The 20722-nt window shown below is 45.3% G+C and overlaps 1 protein-coding gene across 3 annotated transcripts in view; it reads left to right on the top strand.

The window, feature by feature from the left end:
• LOC144124978 (zeta-sarcoglycan-like) overlaps window positions 1–1205 on the top strand; it is a 50097-nt gene extending 48892 nt beyond the window's left edge. The window contains exon 9 of one of the 3 annotated variants that reach the window (XM_077657973.1): window positions 33–1205. In XM_077657973.1, the coding sequence (XP_077514099.1) occupies window positions 33–203 (171 nt within the window). In that variant the 3' untranslated portion in view covers window positions 204–1205. The remainder of the gene's footprint in view (window positions 1–32) is intronic. The other 2 variants (XM_077657974.1, XM_077657975.1) reach the window with 2 other exon arrangements.
• The last annotated feature ends 19517 nt before the right edge of the window (window positions 1206–20722 follow it).

Here is a 20722-nt window from a genome sequence, read left to right as displayed (position 1 = left end):
TTGTTTCCTTTCGCTGTGGCATTTCTTCCCAGATCTTCCTGGACTCTGAGCGCATCGTGTTCCAGAACCTGAAGACACCGCTGCCAGCGCTGTCGGGAAGTCCTTACAAGAACGTGTTCCAGCTGTGCGTCTGCCAGACCGGTGTGTTGTTTCTCTCCGATCCGGACGGTCAGTGTAGGGCGGACGACAGCGTGTGCAAGTGAAACCACGCCAAGCAGGGACCGTGTGTGCGCCTAGACGAAGCTTTCTGTGTCTACAATCGAGCTTAGTAATTAAGTGCGTGCGCCAACTGAACACACTGCGAAGATTTGTTTCCAAGCTAAAAGAGGCCAGTAGACAAGCCCGTGTGTTGGCGCTGATGAATATCGGAGACTTCTAGAGAAAAAACAAAAAAACGTGCCACCAGTGTAAACATTATTTCCAGAGGAATGGCTTCACAGCGGTAACCTGTGACCTCGCTCTCCTGAAATTCTCACTAATAATTACTTTTAATTTGAAGGGTGTCATAGAGCTGTGCGTATATTTGATCAATGTAAACAGAGACGCAACGTATACGTGCTAAATATTGTGAGGGGCACCTTCGTCTACGAGGCGATGGTACCCGGAGAATGCTCGCTAAGACCTAAGCTCGCTCAGTATGCTCGGTAAGATTATATCTGACTAAGCGGAGTACGTTAACTTAAGAGTTTAGGCTACGTGGACCATTTTATGGCCCAAAATCAGAACACAAAAGCCAACATGCTGCCAAGATGTTGATGTTTCTAACATTTTCTCTTTAAGCTTAGTTCTTTTCATGGAGCTCGTCCTCCACTAAAGAAAAGTCGTTTTCAAAAATTTACCAGGTCCTGTAGTATGTGACCCGAGACAGTTTCGGAGCTGCACTGTGAATATTTCGTGCAACTGTTAATGAAGTACAAGTTGACAAAGGTAACTTCTTTCGCAGTTAAAAGTTTCAGAACGTTTAGGATAGTGACGGTTGTCCCATCACAGTTTTTGTGAGTGAATAAAGGTAAAATGTCTTGCTCGCACTTTACATGATCAAAGCCCTTGAAAAGGATATTGTATGCGAGTTACCTTGTATGGAGCGTTTTTCCTTAGAGCTTCTACTGTTAAACGATAGAAAAATGGGTATAACTGTTGCCTCAACATTGTTGCCTTACACTTCACGTTAGGTGTTTGTAAATAAACGTACCTCGAACATTGTTCTCCGGCTGAATTCAGTACTTACTCTCTCGTGCTGCATGTTGGACTCAATTTGCCACATCACGATGGCCGACAAAGCAGCGCAGAAAAGACATGAACCAAGGAAACAACAGGGCGTACCACTGTGTCCTTCGTCAGTGTCTCCTGTGCGCTGTGTCGCCAACCATGAAGTGCGAACAATTCCGGGTATCTACCTTAGCATAAAGTACGAATCGCTAGTTTTGCCGCTCAGAATCAGAACCTACAGGTGGACCTTGTATATTATTGTACACAAATGGATGCGTATGCGCATGCAATCACATGAAAAAAAAATAACATGAGCGAATTTTTGTGAGGAGCATGTAAATATCAGCAAGAGGGGCGTCGTCAAACTCTATTAAGAATCTGAGTGACCCGATCAGCGTTCGTTTCGGGCTTAATATGTGTTAGCCTGAATTCATTTTTTTTACTAACAACACACTGTAGCTGCTCTGGTTTACCATCATTCCAGTCGCTCTTTATTGGCCACAGATGCCATGGACAAACTGTCCAGATTAGGAGACAAATTTGGTGCTGCGTGAAATTTCCTACGGAGAAGAACCGGCAACCTGTACCGACACACCTGCACATAATACGGGCTCCGTTCCTTGTTTACTACAGCCACTCACTCTCTTCGAAGGGGTTTTGTGCGATATAGAGCATATTAAAGGAAGGAAAAAATATTAAATCCACAAATGTGTCACAAAGAGCGAACAAGGAGCAGGGCAAGAGTAACAATGCTACTGGCACAGCGCACACGTGTCAGAAAGTTTCGCCCAGTGTTATTACGACCAGAAAGCGCCACCGCTGAGCGTTCCGTACATCGTGTCGCCTCGCAGCGCGTCCAAGCCCGCGCCAGCCGAGGCAATAGGGCCGGCGGTACGTTGATCAAAAAATGATGCCGTTTACGACGAGTGGAATCCGATTACGAGGGAACATTTTTCCCCGCTCCCCGACTGCCGCTATTGAGCGCTGCTCCAGCGGCATCGCGCAAGCCGTAGTTTCGTTCTGGATACCTACTCCCTCTCCCGTTGGTGCAGTTGTTGCCGCTGCAGGCGGGCGTCGGCGTCGCTTTGGAAGACGCTGGAATGTGCTTCGGGAGATCGGCGAACGCCATTCTCGACTCAGCATGGAGCAGCAGAACTAGACGTTTCGTGCAACTGTCCCGAAAGTTTTTTTTTTCTTTTCTTTAACCAACGCCGGCATGTACGAGAGGCTACCCATAATTGCGCTTGCGAACCGTCTCGCCACGTAGCGAGTTCAGGCTTGATAAGCGACATGGTGTTCGATATGCCGCGTCTGCGCAGCTGTGTGATATGAAATTCGGGGCTGCGGCCCGCAAGTCATGTGATTCTACGATGCCGAATCATAATGCGCGAAGCCTGGTCTAGAGTTCGCCTACGACACGATTGGGTCTTGCTTCGCTACGCAAAGTGCGGTTCGCGAAAGGTCCAACGGCCATTTGTACTTATACTTAAAAATACCATTACTCGTGTCCAGTAACCACGTTATTACTCTGTTTTAAAATGACGTCTAACAAAACTGACCTTGAGATAGCGCAAGGACCATTTTCGCTGATTTAATACAGCTGAGCGCTAGTAGGTGCGAGTATATGACATTTCTGTAATTAAGATGTTCTACGCTACGGTGCCCATTGATGATATCGGGACATGGAAGTCGCGAAAATGCCGAACTTTATCACTGCCTGATAGCGAGGTCTTACGATGAGGGGTCCGCAGTTCCGGTCGCGGAGGGAAGGACATGTAGGGCAATTTCTTCATTTTGTGGCTCGAAGTTTAATGCAGCAAAACTTACTCTTTTTTGTGGTTTTTTTTCGCCCGAAAACTTCTGACCAGCTACACTTAAACCATTATAAGGTGTCTTCTGTCGCCTCTCATCACTTTCCCAGAAAGTGCGCGCACATTTTACAGCGACATCTGTTGAGGAAATGTTTCCCGATTGCACGGCGTCATTGTGGGCGCAACACGAATAAGTGCATGCGAGAAAGAAGCGGAAGAGGGCCAACAGGAGTGGCTCGTTAAGCTGATTGGTCGGAACAGTTTCGTCACGAGTGACGTCACGGGGAGAGAAAACAGGTGCCGCGATCAATCGCCCGTATCGCTCATTGCTCCTGTCACTCTAGGTGTCCACTTATGTGGGCTTAAGATGACCGATGGTGCCTGCGCTAGTTTGCGTGAAAGTGCGTCACATACGTAGACGAAAAGCCACGCGTGACTCAAGGCTGCGCTACACACTCCCCCCGCACACCTGCTCTAATAAATATTCTGGCTGGGATCACGTTCAGCATTACACCTCAACTGTGGCTGAAATTTGCATCCTGAAAAAGGTAAACTCTCGGTGAAATTTTGAAGCCATAGCTTCACGACGCCATATAAAGCCAAGGTCAGCGTGCCCAGCCGGAGTTGTTCATGCGCTGCGCCGAGCAACAAGTGCGCCGCGCGTGACGTCAGAGTTGCGTCGTCGACGCTGCCGCCGCCGACTTCGCAGCCTCGCTGCTCGCTTCGGGCATGCGCAGTAGCTACGAAATTTTTCACGGGTCACCGCAGTGTCTTAATAGCTATAACCAAGGAAAAACCTTCTGCTGAATAAAGATCTTTACTACATGTAACCATTTGTATGAAGCTATCGCGTACACACCAGCTTTAACCGGAGCTAAACCATCAGCAATTTTTTTCTCCGGCCAGTTTTTTTTCCATGCCTTGCTGAAGTGTGAATGGAGTGGGCCTGAAGACAAAGAATAAATGCCCAGGCGCGTTTGCCAAATCATATAGTTATGAAGTGGTTAATTAGGACGGCAGCAAACAGCATTAATTAGCGCTGAACGCGCCTTCTTCACTTTCGGTGAGCCTATTCGTGCAAAGTACGAGAAGCACTGAGAAAGAAGAATGTGTGGTTTCAGTGGCTTCTGCGATTTCAGAATAAGGACCATGAAGAATAAGGACTTCGTATAGCCTGCTTTCGATATCCTCCATCATGTTCTTCCTGATAGCTTATGAGCCACCTGAGAGAAGTGACGAAGACGACGAGAGGCGTTATGGAGGCATTGGTATACACCAATTTTCCCTGCGAAATTTCTCGCTATTGGTTTGGCCCTTCAAAAAGTTCCCGCAATATTTCTCAAGTTATAATTGTCTCGGACTGCCTCTCAGTCTTGGCAGCACTAGAAAGTTTGGCAACTAGTCTCCTGTACCGATCCGTAATGTACTTTGTGCCACGTCATGTCCAAGAGATGCGCTTTCAGTGGCTCTCAGGACACTGTGGCATGACTTCAAATTCGATGGCTGATTTCGCTAAGAAATCAGCCATCAATGTGCCTGTTGTCTATGTCGTTCCAAACCTCACCCTGCTGGCCATGTCCCGTTATGAACGTTACCAAATACACCATTACCTGAGCCATGAGCCCATCCTTGGTACAGCGGATTTCGAACATTTAAAATTCCCATGGAATATATGTTCTTGCGCATCAAGACAATGTGAGGTTTCCATGACGCTGTTGCGCTGCAGGATTTCTCTCCTTAATCTATATTTATGCCTTTCTGGGTTCACGCCGACGAATCTATGTGCGTCATGCGGGGACGCTGAATCGATAGATCATTTCTTCCTCTACTGCCGGCGGTTTGCACGGCAGGGAATTCAGTTTTTGCAAAACCCTCTCGCTCAATTAGGGCTGCCGTTTACTATTCCCGTCCTCCTCTCCTTCGGTGCAACCGTCAAAGGGCACTGGTCGCGAGGTCTGAACATGCACCTATATGAGCTGGCTGCGGTACCATGCCATTAGGCAGGTGTGTCAGTTTCCTCGCAAATATATTATTGAAACCGGTAGATTTTTGTGTTAACTTCTTGCTGCCTTTACTTTCCTCTCAACATTATTTTATTTCTGATTATTTCTTTAAAATTTGGTTATTCCACCCACACCGCTTTGTTTCCTCGATTTTCTTTCCGATTTCCTCAAGATCTCTCAAAATCCGTGATTTTCTTTTCCTCTCAGATTCCTCTGTATTTATGAGCCGTTTGAGATAAACCTGGATGAGTTATTCCCTGTTTGAATCTGCATCAAACCCTGGCCAATCCTCCACCGTGGTTATGTGCCACCGTATTTGAGGCAACAACAACAGCTGTGATCTACTAGCTGATAAATCGAACATGGAGAGAAAGGGTTTTATAGGAAGGAAACTTAAAATTGCCATAAAGCGAGTTAAAGCTTGAGGCTGGCTTGAACGGTGAGCGGCCTCCAGGAAACATGTGAACATCGCCATGAAGAAGGGCTTGTTAAACCATGCAGAAAGAGTACGTCTAAGTACTATTTTGCTGTACTGTTTTTTTATGTTTGTGCCATCTGGTTCCCAAAACTCCACTTCATTGAACACGTGCCTGAATTTGTGGCATGGTAAAGCGCCTAAGACAACGCAACCAGGCTGGCTCATAATAATTAGCTTTGTTGTGATACACATAGTTTTTTTGTACAATTATGTTCGGTTGTTTGATTTTTCATGGATATAGTAGCTGTTTCCACACTTTATCCAAACATCATCTTGCACAACACCAACGTGCGACCACGTGGAAAACGGGCGTGATGAAGTTTTATCTTTTAAGCTAAGAGTGGGTGCAGTCTTCATTCGCTCATGTGTTTTACGATGGTCAAGGTCCTCTCCTTAACATAAAGTTGTGCTAGCTGAGTTAAAGAACGCTTATCCGGCAAGAAAAAGTCGACCAACGTTTTAAGTCGTCGCTGACGATCAGTGCCGGAGGATACTGAAGGGCGGACGGAATGCTCGTATTGGTAATACCGGGTGTTTCTATTTTTAAAACGCTCTTCTATTTTTAAAACTAGGATTTTGGGTTAGAAGAGCGGTTTTTTCGGCATAGTATTGTCAGTGCTGTAGCGCATCAGAATATAGCTAAGCTAACTAGTAGACTGTCTAACTGGTATTGAATAGTTAACTTTTCAACAATTTCTGCTAGTCTCCTTGTTTACTGAGGGACACATAGCCCACCGTAAGTGGTATCAATATCAGTTTTTGGAATTATGAAAACGCAGTTACCTGCGGTGCTCCAGCCCAACAATTTTTGCGCCGCGCCAAAATATATGCGTTTTTGAAAGCTTGCAGGCAAAACATTCCCTCCTGTGCACGTAACTTATCGAAATAGCCAAAATCTGTTGCGCCACAACAGTGATGGTTACTGCGTTTTTAAAGTTATGAAAACTAATATGGATATTGCTTATGGTGGGACGCACACCTCTTAATTAAAAAGGAGACTAATATTAATAGCTGGAAAGTTACATATTCAATATTAATTAAATAATATATTAGGTGGCCCTTTTTACCTATATTCTCACGCGATACATTGGTGTCAGTGCTATGCGGGAAAAAGAGCACTTCCAACTCAAAAAACCTATTTTTAAAAATTGCAGAACATCTTACGTTAAACATCCGGTATAAGAGCATGTTTACTGCAAGGAATGAGATTACCAGCCCTGATGTAGTTAAGAAATTAATTTGTATTTACTGGTGCACATTTAAAGATTGGCTAAATTTTGTTATTTTTCTTTCTTCCTTCACTTCTAGCTTCCAGATATTGCAGTTGCTGAAGCGTAAACAAATAATAATGAATAGGTAGGTCATGAATCATAATAGTGACTAATTGTCTTTGTTTCGTATTTGAAAACGCACAAATACATTGCGAGCAAAATTTAACAAAGCCAAACTGCGCCTTAAAACAACTTGAGAAGGAATAAATTTATACCACCTGCGACCTCTGTCCTTCACGGGTGTCAAGCTTTCAATACGTCCACCAGGCTATTTTCTTCAAGAGACGTACTTTCCCAAGGATGCGCCTGCTTTCACCACTTCCACGATCACTGTACATAAAAATTCTGGCACAGTATGTGGGTGCAGAAGTACACGTTAGCTGACGTTTTGTTCCTTTTTTGTTTGTTTAAATAGTGAACTCTCGTCAGCTATGCACTTCCCCATAGCAGAACGTACTGATTTCAAGTCTTCAGACAGAAACAAAGAAATCAATGAACAGAAACTCACAACCTAAATCAATTGACCTTTATCCCGGCCGGAAGGACGCCTGCGTGTGCGGAAATGAGAACATCTAAATAACCAAAAGAAAGTTGGGTAGAAAGGATTTGCTCAAGAGGAGTTCGGAAGTTGGATTCGAAGTTTGGAACCCGCGTTGGATTGGAACCGCTTTATCTCGCATAGGCAGCCACGGCTGTGTCGTCCCTCGGCGACTCCGCTAGGGGGCACTAGCAGCGCGTCTCCCACGAGGAACCTCGGGAAGGGAGAAATTTTTCACTCGCGATTTTAAAAGGGCGGCCACCGTGACGGGAATAAACGGAGCCCTGCGACCGACTGAAGTCCGCTTAAATGCTCGCAAGAAGCAACTTGCCGCGCCAGAGACTTCTGAACTAGCAACTCCCAAGAGGGCCGTTTTGTATGGAAACAACGAATATGGCTGCCAAACGCTCCGGTGCTGCAAAGGTACGTGCGGGCATAGGTAGAAGTACGCAGAGCGGGAAAGCGACCGTGAACTGACTCGGTTTTACAGTGCGGGCTTTAGTTTAGGAATGTAGGACACGAGGGAAAGGAGGAATTTTCCGCAAGGTGCGTAAAGCACAAGAGGAGAGGCGCTTGTTTGTTGTGCACTGAAAGTATAGTAGGCTAGCAAAGCTTACACGGGAAGCTCATCAACAGGAATAAAATAAATAAAAAATAATGTGCTGTGTACAAAGCAGCTAAACTGATTTTATTCTCTATAAATATGGGATTTCAAACAGTTAAACCCCGTGTTAAAAATGGGCATGTTTGCAGCTTTGGTGATAATTAAGTGAAGCCTTTCCTCAATTTTACCGCCAGCACAGCTGTAACATATCGTATACAACCTGAAATTAATATTACTTTTATCTTAAGCTGCTAAAGCCGCTTTAAGATAAGCCCCAAGTTCAACCTTAACTTATTTTGTGCCATTAGTAAAAAGTGACTCCTTTTTGACGCACTTTTTCAAATAATTAAATTATCATTCAGATAAAAATAGAATCCTATATATAGCAGAAACCATCGAGAGCATCATTGTCTACCCATGCTAGGCGTCACACGTGCGAACATTTTCTCACGAAAAGCTCAGAGAACTTCGTTCCATATTTTCCGCTATTCATTAACTGTCCAAAGCAGTAATTGTTTCCTTCACGTCGCTTCCTTTGATCTCACCTCATCATTCTTGTGTTAGTTTCAGTCTTACCGTTTAGGCACTAACCACCACACAAGCAGACGAGCGTTTTTTTTTTTTCCCCAAGGTCTGGCGCCAACAAAGGCCTCCTCACTTTTCACGCCTGCGCGCCGTGAACTTCGCGGAGCTTTGAACGTCCGCAAAAGTTATGGTTCTGCGGAACCCGAATAACGCCCCGCACCCTAGCGGTTTACCGTGATAGAGGGAAAGGAAGAAGAATCTCCTCAAAGCACGCCGAAACGAGTGAAGGGCGTCGAGAAATGAATGAGCTTCTTCGAAGGAAGGCGAGAAAACCTCCGTGCGCCCGATCCGGAATCTTCTTGCTCTCGCTTTCTCGACTTTTCTTTCTCTGCTTTCATTTTTTCCCCACGCCGAGCATTGGCAGCAAAGTGCGTTACAATATCTTTATTTATATATTTTTTTGCTCGAGCAGCGCTGAAAAGCAGCGTAAAAAAAACGAACGGATTGCCGCCAGGTTTACAACGCCGCGGCGCGCGTAATCCGTAAGGGAAAGAGGACCGGAACCGCAGACCGCGAAATATAAACGAACACCTTCCGCCCTTTACCACTTTTACGATCGGAAAAAAAAGGGGGAAAAGGAGAGGCGCAGGCGCGGCGCGCACCGCTGCTTTCGCCGAAGGCTTCCATAGAAGGCCGCTTCAGCCCGAAGCTCATGCGTGCAATGAAATAAGAAAGGCGTCGTATGGGGGCGCTCCTTTTCGTCTAGCTCTTGCCGCGAGGAAACCGTGCTTCTGTCCGTGCACACGGCAAGCGGACCCTACTTTGTCCCCAGCACGCTGCTTGAGATCTACGGCAGCGGAAGTTATTAGGAAGACATAAAGTTCATCACAAAGAACTTCGGTGCTTTTTCTTTGTGTGTGGGTGTTTGTGTCCCGTGTAAAATCAACCCCGCTCGCAATCCGTAAAGTTAGCTTTCGCACGAATACACATTCTGGTGCCTCACAGGGGCAGGAGGAGGAGGAACAACTTTATTTACGTCATGGCCTAATGGCATCATGACCTAATGGCGCCGTGACGGGGGCCCAGGCGGCCACTCAGCGGAGGATCTGAGGCCTTTGTCGCTCAAGAGCCGCCGAGACCTGCTGGACGGCCCAGGTTTGCACGTCACGGTCAGAGCATTCCGCCGCAGCCGCGAATAGCGGCGGAATCGTTATGCTTTTAGAAGCCTCGTCGGGGAATTTTGTGCAGTCCCATAGGATGTGCGTCAGAGTTGACCTCTCCCGCTGGCACATGCGACACACATCACTTTCATATAAGTTTGGGTATAGATGAGTCATTAACACCAGGGTTGGTAAAGAACCAGTTTGTAGTTGTCTAAACAGCACCGCCTCCGCTCGGCTCAGTCCCGGGTGTGGGGGTGGGAAAGTCCTTCGAGCGAGACATTATCACAAGAAGCACCTTCGTTCGTTCCACTTCGTAAAATGTGTTAACTACGTATGTTACTATTGCTTTAAAAATTTGCCGTTGCACCACTTCCCAGGCTTACAGCACCACATGATTGTTTCACATATTGAAGTCTTTGTATTCCACTACACAGTATGAGAGCCTGTTGTTTTATTACCTACGCATTGGTGCCCGGGACGTGCTCTAAATTCTAAATAAGGATCGATTTCAGGTCTTGGAAACTTCTCCCACCGAGAGGAAACGCCATATTGAAATGGTCACGTGACATCACAAGAGCTTATAAGTCGCCGCATCGCCAGCAATGAAAGCTAGACGAAAAAAGAAAGACATTACCCTTTACTTTTCTGGAGGCGACCGAGGTAGCTGTCATCCATCGCATGTAAGAGTGATTAAGAAGTCACTGCGTACAGGTGCTACCAATATAACGTGATTTTATCCGTTGAAATTCTTGAAGATATTGATACACTGCGACAAACAGCGAAATGTGCACAGGTTGGTTTCTTCGTAGGAGCTGCGCTGTGGACGATCAAGCAGCCAGCGTAAGAGCTGTCTCTTGGCGCACCACCGAAGTGCGAACGGCAGTGCAAAATGCCGTAGTGTTGCCTTGTGCTAGTTTGAAGTTTTGATTGCCGAGCTGACAACAGGAGCGGGCAACAACTTGATAGTTGACAACCCGACGAACCCGCCAAGGTCATTGAGGGCACTTCAGCGGAGGCTGGGACGTGCCGCGTTATATGTACAGGAGCTCTTGGTTCCTAAAATACGACTACCTACATGAGACATGAGTATTACAATTCTAAATGTATAATTTTGCTATAAAGCATACATACTTCCAGAGACTTCTGCTTTTTCGGCTATCTCGAGATGGGCACAGCGACCATACCCACTTATCAAATGGTTACTAAACTTTTAAATCACGATGAAAGTTTGCGTTAAAAAAAAATTAAAATTGCTTTTATTTCCCTAAACTATAAAAAAACATATCTACACTGGAAGCAATGTGCAGTGGATGACAAGGCAGGTATACTATTCTCAAGGAGGTTAGATATAAGCATTACATAACGTTCTTGTCCCTTATTGAGTCCATTGTAGAGAGACGGTGGGCAGATGGTTCGTGATAATCACAGAGTGAACAAGAGATGGAAAACAGCCTGAGGCTTTCCTCTTGTTCATTCTGTGTCCCTTCTAGAGTGAGAGATAAAAAGTTATCAAACCTGTAACATGTTCGTCAAAGAAACGAAAAAAACGAGTTAATGAATCGCAATTTTGGAGGATTATAATCTGCAGTAAAGAGAATAAGAAGCAATAAGCCGTTTATTTGCGAAAATTGGGTGTCATGGCCCTTCCAACTATTTTCTGTTCACAACCCGGACACAGAATTCCGCCGTGTGACAAAGTAATTCATGGCTAACAGAGCGTGGCTTGTCCTATATGTGCATGGATAACTGTGCCGATGTCGGAATGTGCAATATCTGCGAGTTTGCAATGACGATGATTGGTTCATATCATCATATCAAGCGGGATTTTATTCGGTGAGTATTGAATGCGACCAGCGTAAGTTTACAGTTTTCCGGGAACCTTGATTGCCGTTGCCCAATAAAATAGAGTCTTGGATATTAACAGGGAAGAGAAGGCATACGCTACTATACTTTCACATCGCTTGTGTTGAAATCAGATTAGTCGTTTTTGCGGACCTTCAAGTTACTGGTTTAGATTTGTTTGGTAAACTGCCCGGCTCACATTCGAAGTCGATTCATGAAGGTCGGACCCTTGATAGAACTGCCGTAAAGATGTAACGCTTTCAGGACTAGGAGACTATGGAAAACTACTGGACAGCGGTCCTGCACATGGCATGCTTATGGTAATATCGCACCGCTAGAGCGTGCCAACCTCACAGCGGAATGCGACGGCTGGTGCGCGTCGTATCTGCCGACACCTATTTATTTATTTATGCATATGCCTACATTTCCCATGGGCCACTTTTGCAGGGGGCTTGCAAGCATTGTGTGTTGTCCGTAAAAAAAATGTTAAGGGGAAAAATAAGACCAAACACAGCACAAGGAATAATGCAAGTAATATACGATAAAACTCGCATTAAAAACTTACTGAAAACAGACGTCAAGCAAGGCTGAGGAGAACAAGGTGGGTGGAACATTGATGACTCTTTTGGGAAAACTATTCTATGCATCTATCGTAAAAGGGAAGAATGAACGAGCAAAAACATTCGTACGGGAAGAAATCTATCGAACGTTTCTTTAGTGATCATTTCTAGGGGAAATATAGTGCGGAACCTTCAGGTAAATACCTATATGCAGAAGTACAAAAGTGCAAAAAGTGTCACCATTAAATACACTGTGGAAAAATTTCAGTCTCAAGAATTTTCTCTTTTGGCACAGGGGTTGCCACCCAAGCTCATTTTTTCATGTTTCTTAAGCTGAAGCCAAAGTTATAATTGTCAGTGACGATGTATACCTTTTGAGTTTTCAGAATACGTCCGGTGATAGGGCATGACCCTAGGTTGGTTTCACTTGACGTTAGCCCTTTACGTCCACATGACCAGTCTTTTTGCTTGCAGCAAGTACCTCGCACTAATTCGGAGGAGACGAAGTGTAAGGAGGCTTTTGTTCAATACGCGTAGCTACAACGTAAGCAATATATCTGGTTAACATATAGCATTAAATTTGTGCTCATCGATTATTGGTAACTCTTGAAGTGTCACAACAGAAAAGCTTAATGGGTTAGCATATGCGCCCAGGTGTGCTGCCAGTTTGGCAAAGCAATAGTGTACCGCCTGAGAACTTGCACACTGCACTGTTCTCGAGTATATTCTGCTTTTTGGACAAAATGACAGTTTCTTCGGAAAAGGGGGGACACGGAGAAGTTTCTTAGCAAACTGTAGGCAGATGTCATTCAATGTGACGAGGTGGTAACTGTTGTGGAATAGGATAATATCCACAACACCAGCTCGAACAGCTTTAAAGCAGTGGTGCACGAATAGTTTTTCTCTTCCATGCAGTGAGCGTGTTGAATGCTTCTTAGGAAAATGCTGCCCACAAGCGATTGCACCAGCATTAGTTAAAACAGTACTTATGAGCTTTCAAGGCGCCAGACATTCGCACCATTCTGCGAGGGTGAAGCTCGACCAACGGGAACAGACTTACAAGGTCTTTCATTCTCACAGCAGAGGATCTCTGCTATCTTTTAAAACTTAGTTCGTATGTCGCAACTTTAAATTGCAGCTTTTGAATGTCTAAACTGAACATTTCGGAAAGGCTAAGAAAAGAGTTGTCTCCTAAAATTATCAGTTCATATTTCGCGCGCTTCACTAAAAAATAAATATGACAGGAACATTTGGGGTTTAACCAATGACGCCTGGAAAAGCATCCATGCTTAAGGCTGACCCGCTGATTCAGCTAGAGGGCTGTAGGAATAGCATTTCAAAAAATCCTGGTTGATGAGGCTAGCATTCTAAAGTGACCGCAGCCGTTACATCTATGCCATTCCCTCCTGGAAGTTCGCATTAGAGGAGAGAAAAGAAAAGAGAAAAGAAAAAGAAATAGAAATAAATCCCTAAACTAGGGTGAAACTTTGAGCCCAACTCTCGTCAGAAGTGCTGCCCTCGGCGTTCCCGGCATTTGCATCTCAGCAGCGCCACGCAAATCTCTTTTCAAATGGCGTCCGATTTAAGAAATGTTTCGCTTAGTGGGCACAGCGTAAAGCTTTCCCTGAGCCGTTTTTCTTTCGCTCTCGTTTAACGGAAACTTAGCTCGTCCAAGTGGCGTTCGCGGAGCTGGCTATTTCGTTTCGGCTGATTAATGTTGCTGCTGCTTGAGCGATTTGAGCTAGAATAAGAAACGAAAACTACGACGAACCCGAACGCTGAGAAAACGTTGCTCTTCTAACTCCGAGCTGTGGTGTTGATTTCTCAAGCATTCAAATACTTTTCCCGTTAAAATAAAGATATTACGGCCTAAAAGAAGGGGCCCGGACAGCATTTTCTTTCTAGTAGTAGCGTACTTTTCCAATTGTTTGACCGTACGGCGGTGCGATCAGGAAGGCGACCAAGAAGGTGATCAGAAGCTTGAAGACCTATGGATGGGGGCGCTCCTGCGAGGAATCGCTCGGTCATCTTGTGCAAAAACGGATTCGTACATTTACAGTAAATACTACGGCTTAATAGCCGTATTGAAAACACTTGACTTGGTGCTTCGCTATTTCTTTTATTTTATCCATCTTTCTTGATATCGTGTGCGGCGAGAAGAGACGCTGGAGCATGTCTTTCGTAATCCAGCTGCGCAGCTGCCTGATATTGTCTTTATTTTTTCACCGTTTTTTTTCCTTTGTCTACTTTCGTGCGTTTTTTCTATATATTTTGGTTCAACAGAAGAAGGGAAACATTGATTATCACAGTATACTCTATAGCCGCGTTTACATGAATGCGACAGTAGCGCCTCGCATTTCCTAGCGTATCTCACGGATCTGATGCGCTACTGTTTACACGTACCGCATGAAGTCTGTCGGAACAGCGATCATTTGATTATTGCACGCGGCATAGGAGTCCAGTCACCAGATCTTTAGCGAAGTCTGCTTTGTTATCCGGCGGGGGGGGGGGGGGGGGGGAATTGTATACTAAATAGCCACGACAGCGAAGAGGAGGGACACCTCCAAACCTGTTTCCATTCACCGGCGAAGCCGATTTGCCATTCTCGATCTACCCGGGTCTGATGCATTTATGCGATGCCCTTTCATAGCGCATTATCACCGTTTACATGGATGCGATGCGCTGCTGTCGCATTCATGTAAACGTGGCTTATGGGCAGCCGTCCCGCTAGAATTGCGTACGAGCAGTGGCCAGGTCACTGACACCTCCCCTACCTTATGTCACTTTATCACTTTTGTGCCATAGGCCGGGCACCCCCGCCGGGAAGACGGTGATGCCCGGTGCTCTGGTGATCCAGCAGCGTGCGTTCGTTTTTTCTTCTACTTGCTGACACGCGTTCAGGCTGGCCGAGTGCCGGGAGGAACGTTTCTCCCACAGCTGTTGCAAGAAGGCGGTCGTCGTGGTGGTGTGAATGTACAGGCGGAATTATGACTCCAGGAATGCAGAATTGACCACACTGCAAGAAAGCTTACGAAGGTCACGGCGGAAATTTCGCATACGAGGGCAAGAGCATCAAACCACAAATCAAGCCGAGGGATGAAGCAAGAGGACACCTGCAGACTGGTACAGGCCCTTTCGGTAGGCCGAACTGTCTACAGCTTCCGATGCCAAGTACCCCTCAAGAAAGAAAAGGAAGAAATCGAAGGCACCCTGAAGAGGGCTTACCAGTGAGCACCTAGGACTTCCGATAGCTACGTCGAACGAAAGGTTTTCGGCACGGGTTATCAGCGACTCAATTGACGAACATATCAAGACGCACTTCATCGTATGAAGACTGCGTTTTATGCAACAACAACTGGCGGAGGCGTACTGCGGGCACCACGATACGAATGCTCCATCAAACAACTGAAAAGCATGGAAAAGCTACTGAAAACATCTGTAGCGAGTACAAGGTTAGCCCCAGTCCCGAAGCACATACAACCCCGGATCCACAATAAACGGAGCAAGGCCAGGGCTGAAGTCCAGGAATGAAGTTTTTCGAAACACAGCAACGTATGGCAAGCGGACGTTGCGGCAAACAGTAACCAACACGACGCGATCGAATGCGTTGTAGATCGACAACTGTGGAAAATCTGCGCTGTCTCGTTCAGGGAGTACCGCATCCCAGAGGGTGGCTAGCAACGTAACATGCCACCTTCTAGCCGTGGCAGGTGGCGTGAAAATAAGTGAAGAACTGCGCTTAAATTTCGCGTCACGGCCTATCGTAATCGTCTGTCAATTTTTTTTTCTAGAGCGAGAAAAATGTTTTCAACCAATCAGTCTTTATAGCTCCGACGTGACGCGTCTCGTTTCAGGTGTTAGATGAGCGGTTAGACGGGCCGTGGATAGTTGCATCTGGTATCGTCGGAGCAGTGTGTGAAGCTTCTGAAAACCGACTGGTGCTACGATTATACTCTTTGTGATAATAATTATTTGACGCATATCTTTAGCATCCGATGCAGTTAAGCTTCAGCGAAATTAATGCCAAGTCAATTTTGTCCTAGTTTCTTCATCCCTCAAACACTCATTCGAAAAGACTTGCTTGTTTCAAGTCTTTAGTTCACAGATTGTGTTTTTATAAATAACGCCCGTCCGTAAAAACTAAAAGCCATTTTAAATACTGGAGCCAAGAAAAAGCTGAAATTTCTTTGTGCGCGGCATACATCCATCAATTCAGACGTTAATTCGGCGTCTAGTTTGTCACGAAAGCGCCATTATGTAGGGTCCCTTCAAGTTCTGACAAAAATACTGCGTGGCTATTCAGCTTTTCAAACAAGAAAAGTATAGCCAAGTTCCTTATTGTTACTAGCGATTTAGGCACTCAGGAATTACAGCTGTAACTCTTTTTAATGCCATATAAAGGAGAGACAACGAGGGCTGAGTTGTCCGGCGTCATCGTCGGCGTATGTATGAAGGTTCCTCATGTCAACCGTGGCAGGCGGCGTTCAAGGGGAATTCCCTCCCTCCACCTGTCACCTCGCAACCGCCCCTCTTCCCACGCTCTTCTCCCTCTTTTCATTCCCCACTTGTAGGGAAAAGGAGGCAGACGACGCTGGAAGAATAATCACTCAGCGAAAAGGAAAATGCCTGAGAAGAAAATTACTCCCACAACAGCAGGTCTACGTGCAAAATAGACCGCCTACCCGCAGGACTGTGTGCGCAAACATGACGTTTTCAGGAGCTATTCCTTTTCGCATTGCTCGGGCAGAGCAACCCGGGTCTCACAACGCCACCCCCCCCCCTCCCCGGTGGGTGTGTTCGAAACAGCCACCTGTCTAAATTGGAATAGAATGAGAATTAGAATAGATTCGAGGGTAAAAAACAATGAACTCAGAATTAGAGTAGAACCAGAATTGAAATATGCTTCCGCTGAAAATGAAGTTCTTCGGTGAACTCTGCGCTGTTACGATGCTTGCAGTAAAGTATATATGAAGGAAGCCAACAGCTACCGAAACCAAAGAGCATTGGGGAGGTTTATTTTTGTGGTAGTAGTACATCTGCTACCATAGTGGAAACGTAATACGTTAACGCATCTCCTGCCATACATATTCAACTAAGAATGGTTACGTTTGTTTTCGGTTAAGCGCACACCAGACCTTGTCGTCGGAACAAACTTAGCTTTCAGTGCTGACAAATAGAACCAAGGTATGACCCCAAATAGTGTAAAATAATAGCCCAGAATAAACAGGTTAATTGAAATCGGTCGCAAGTGCCCCATGTTACTTCAGTGCCCTTGAAATATGTATTATTTATTCATGGTGAGCTGGGCGAGTAAAAGTTTATGTGTCCGAAAAAAACCAAGCACCAGCTGAATAGCTGCCTTTGAATTCGTGTTGACATTATTTTAAAAAATAACGGCGATAGGAAAATATAGAGCTATAGTGGACAAGCGGAAGAAGTTATCAGCCTCTATGTTTTTTGAGAGATGTATCGAAACGCTGGGACACAAACTATGCGAGCGACAAGCATTATGTGTACAATTACAAAGACAAAGTTTCAGCCTAGACAAGTTTGAGCCAACGGTCACATGTTTCCACAAAAGGCTCCGAGACTCTGGCACAGGAACTAGAAGGCAGCTTCGTTGCCTCTTCTCAACTCACTTTGATCGATGGCTTGAACTGTCGTACGCAGAGGTTGGACTCTGTCTCATTTCTCAGGAATAAGTCAAGCGTGGCTGCCCTGCAGCCACGTAAGAGAGTTTTAAAAAAAGCAGCCCTGAATTAAGGGCAGAAAAACAGCCAGTTGTACAACTTCTTTTTTATCAGCATTTTGGACAATGTTGGCTCTGTGGAAGATATTGTATATTTAGGTCGCCCGGTCACTGAGCTAAATACTAGCAGGACATCCTAAATTAACTCACGCTTAAGAGCGTAGAGCACAGAGAGCCGTAACTAGAGACTCAAATTTGAAGTTAATAACGGAGTGGAAACTTCACCTCGGCCCTTGCATTCTCTTATGATTGGGTTTTCTTCATGATAACGCAAAGATGGCCGATTCTGGCAGCGCCATCCCCAGCAGCACAACTAATCTGCCCAATATTGGAAATATATTGGTGAAGCCTGGCCCTAAATTGTACCAGCGTGAAACCATCCATGTCCAATATTGGGCCGACTACCTGTGCTGCTTGGGATGGCAATGTTGCAGTTTGTTTCGCGGTTATTCTTTTCTTAAGCCCGGAACCTCGTCATGATGCTTAGCGGTAATCCAAAGAACTGATGAAAACTAACGGAAACATCGGCAGACAACCTTTCCACTAGCAGTTTTCAGTTAACACGGTCCTCGCTTGAACTATCTGTGGAATTAACTAGTATGGCCAAGTAATGCACGAACGCTAGTGATCCCGCGAAAGGTGAAAGGAAGAGAAACGCTGGACGAGGAACTGAACATGACTGTACGAGCGCACAAGTCAAAGCCGAAGTTATATAAACTTAGTATATATTTATTGCTATTCACTAAAGCGTGAAGCCTCCCTTTCAGCGTCACGTTACTCTTGCGTCTGGAGTGAACTGTTGGTTTCCTCAATCATAAAGGCCGTGTGGAACGGGATACCTTTGCATTGAACCCTTCAAAGAATCATTTGATCTTTATAAGAGCCTATGGATATAATCAGTATGGTCTTAATAAATTGATTGGAATTAAATTAGATCCCGCTAATAGCTCCGACGGTAAGAAAGCTGACACGTGACAAGAAAGATGACAACCATTGCTACTCACCCAACTTAGCGCAAGGCAGAGTGCCTGAGATTTTCCTTTATTAGATATTGGTGTTGCCGTGAACGCTTAATGTTCACTTCTACTTTTCCCTTGAGTATCGTTCCTTCCCATGCCTAAAGCAGCCTATAATAAGAACGCTAACAGAAGACAGGCAGGGGAGGTTTACCAAGCCTACTTCCGATCGGCTAAGCTAACGAGTACTTGGTTCTTGCCTGCGTGTTCGTCTCTTTAGCCGGGTGAAGTCATCGTGAAAAGTCTGCAAACCTCCACTTCCTCTTTCTAACATGAGCGCACGACATCATGCCTCCTGCTCGCAGTTTAAACTCTATGAAAATGCAGGTATTCGCACTCGGGGGAGAACCCGAGAAATGGCAGAGCGAAAAGTTTGATGCGGAGGGAACAAGCATAAAAAAAAGCCAGTATAAAATCCACCGGCATGTCGACCGCAACCAGTCCTTTCTGCCAGATCAGAGGCAAAGAAAACGTCAGCAACGTGCTTTCCGGCCAGCTGCTTCCCGTAAGGGGTTTCGGCCTCAAATACGTTTTCTTGTTAGTTATTATTTTTTCCTTCACGCAAACCGCCCCGCTGCGGTTTCCGCCATTTCCACGAATGTTTCTTTCGCTGCCTGGGACGGGACGCTATCAAAATGTTCATCTTGCGTTCATCCTTTCTCGGCAGCCATTCACTTGGAACACGCGTTTTGGAATGAATATGTGCATAGCCGAGTCGTGTGGAAAATTTTCTTTGGAGAGATAAAGCGTAGGAGACCAAATATCAAGCGGGATAAACCGAAAAAAAATAGAAATAGAAATATGTCGGCCAGGAAGATTGGTACACGGAACTAATGTCACAGGCGCTTTCAGTTTTCAATTTCGATTACCACAACTGATGACGCAGGAGGCTGCAGACTTCAGAAAGTGAAAATACCGGAGCAACAGGAACGCGCACAAATGAAGAACGAAACCCATCATTATTTTTCTTATTATTTCTCCGGTGCTAGCGAAGGTAAGGACGCCAGATCCAGTCCGTATCTCCGCCGAATAACGTCAGGAAACCAGCAGGTACATGGTGCTAGCGCAGAAAATCTTTTGGCGCCAAGGTGAAAAAGGTAACAAGAAAAACAAGGAAGCGAAGGGGTGGGAGTGGGAAAGAGGAGGGAGTGTGAAAGAGGTACAAAGTTCTCGCGACAGGAGCCACACCGTCGCCTTTCAGCCGCGCTGGTGCGGCTGCGCCATTGGAACGTTTTATCATTCTCGAAGCAGGCGCGGTTTGTTTCATTGTATTTGTATTGCTTTGCAACAAAATAAAAGGAGTTCAATTGGTGTAACAATAACGCATTACTTTCCAGGTTACAAAAACTGCGTATATGAACGACAGAATGGCGCGGATAACGTTGCTGAAAGCGTTGCTGGCTTACACCAAAATGAAATGGCCTTTGTCAGCTTTTTTTCTGAACTTTGTATTGTACTCGGTTACGAAAGTACGCTTTACCTTTCCGAGTTTCCAAAGATCAAAAATGGCATTCCATAAACTGAGAGAGGACAGGCGTTTTCGCGCTCTTCACTTCGCGTATATTGTCCCGACTTGTCTCATGGTACTGTGCCCTGAAAATAGCCTCGCACAATTTCGAAGTGAGAGAAGCAGTGTCACCATAAACGACACAATAACTTCCATAAAATGTCACCGGTGAGAAATATCCTTCAAAATTATTTTCGATGAGGGGACGAGTGTTTTTCGCATTGCAGTGTTTCATACGATGTATATTATTGTATGGAGTACTGGTAAAGCCAGCAAAGAACTTTCAAAGGGGATGAAGACCATGAAGATAAATAATTATGGTTTGCGACGCTCGTCGCGAAAGACATGACTAAAATGCAAGTAACCTATTACGCGAGTATAATAGCTTACCTGCTTTCATTTGCAGAATTGTAAATCAAATTACTTATTATTTTATTGGCGGTCCT

This window comes from Amblyomma americanum, chromosome 3 (genome assembly GCF_052857255.1).
Source record: "Amblyomma americanum isolate KBUSLIRL-KWMA chromosome 3, ASM5285725v1, whole genome shotgun sequence".
NCBI lineage: Eukaryota > Metazoa > Arthropoda > Arachnida > Ixodida > Ixodidae > Amblyomma > Amblyomma americanum.
This window is presented reverse-complemented; position numbering and strand designations above follow the sequence as displayed.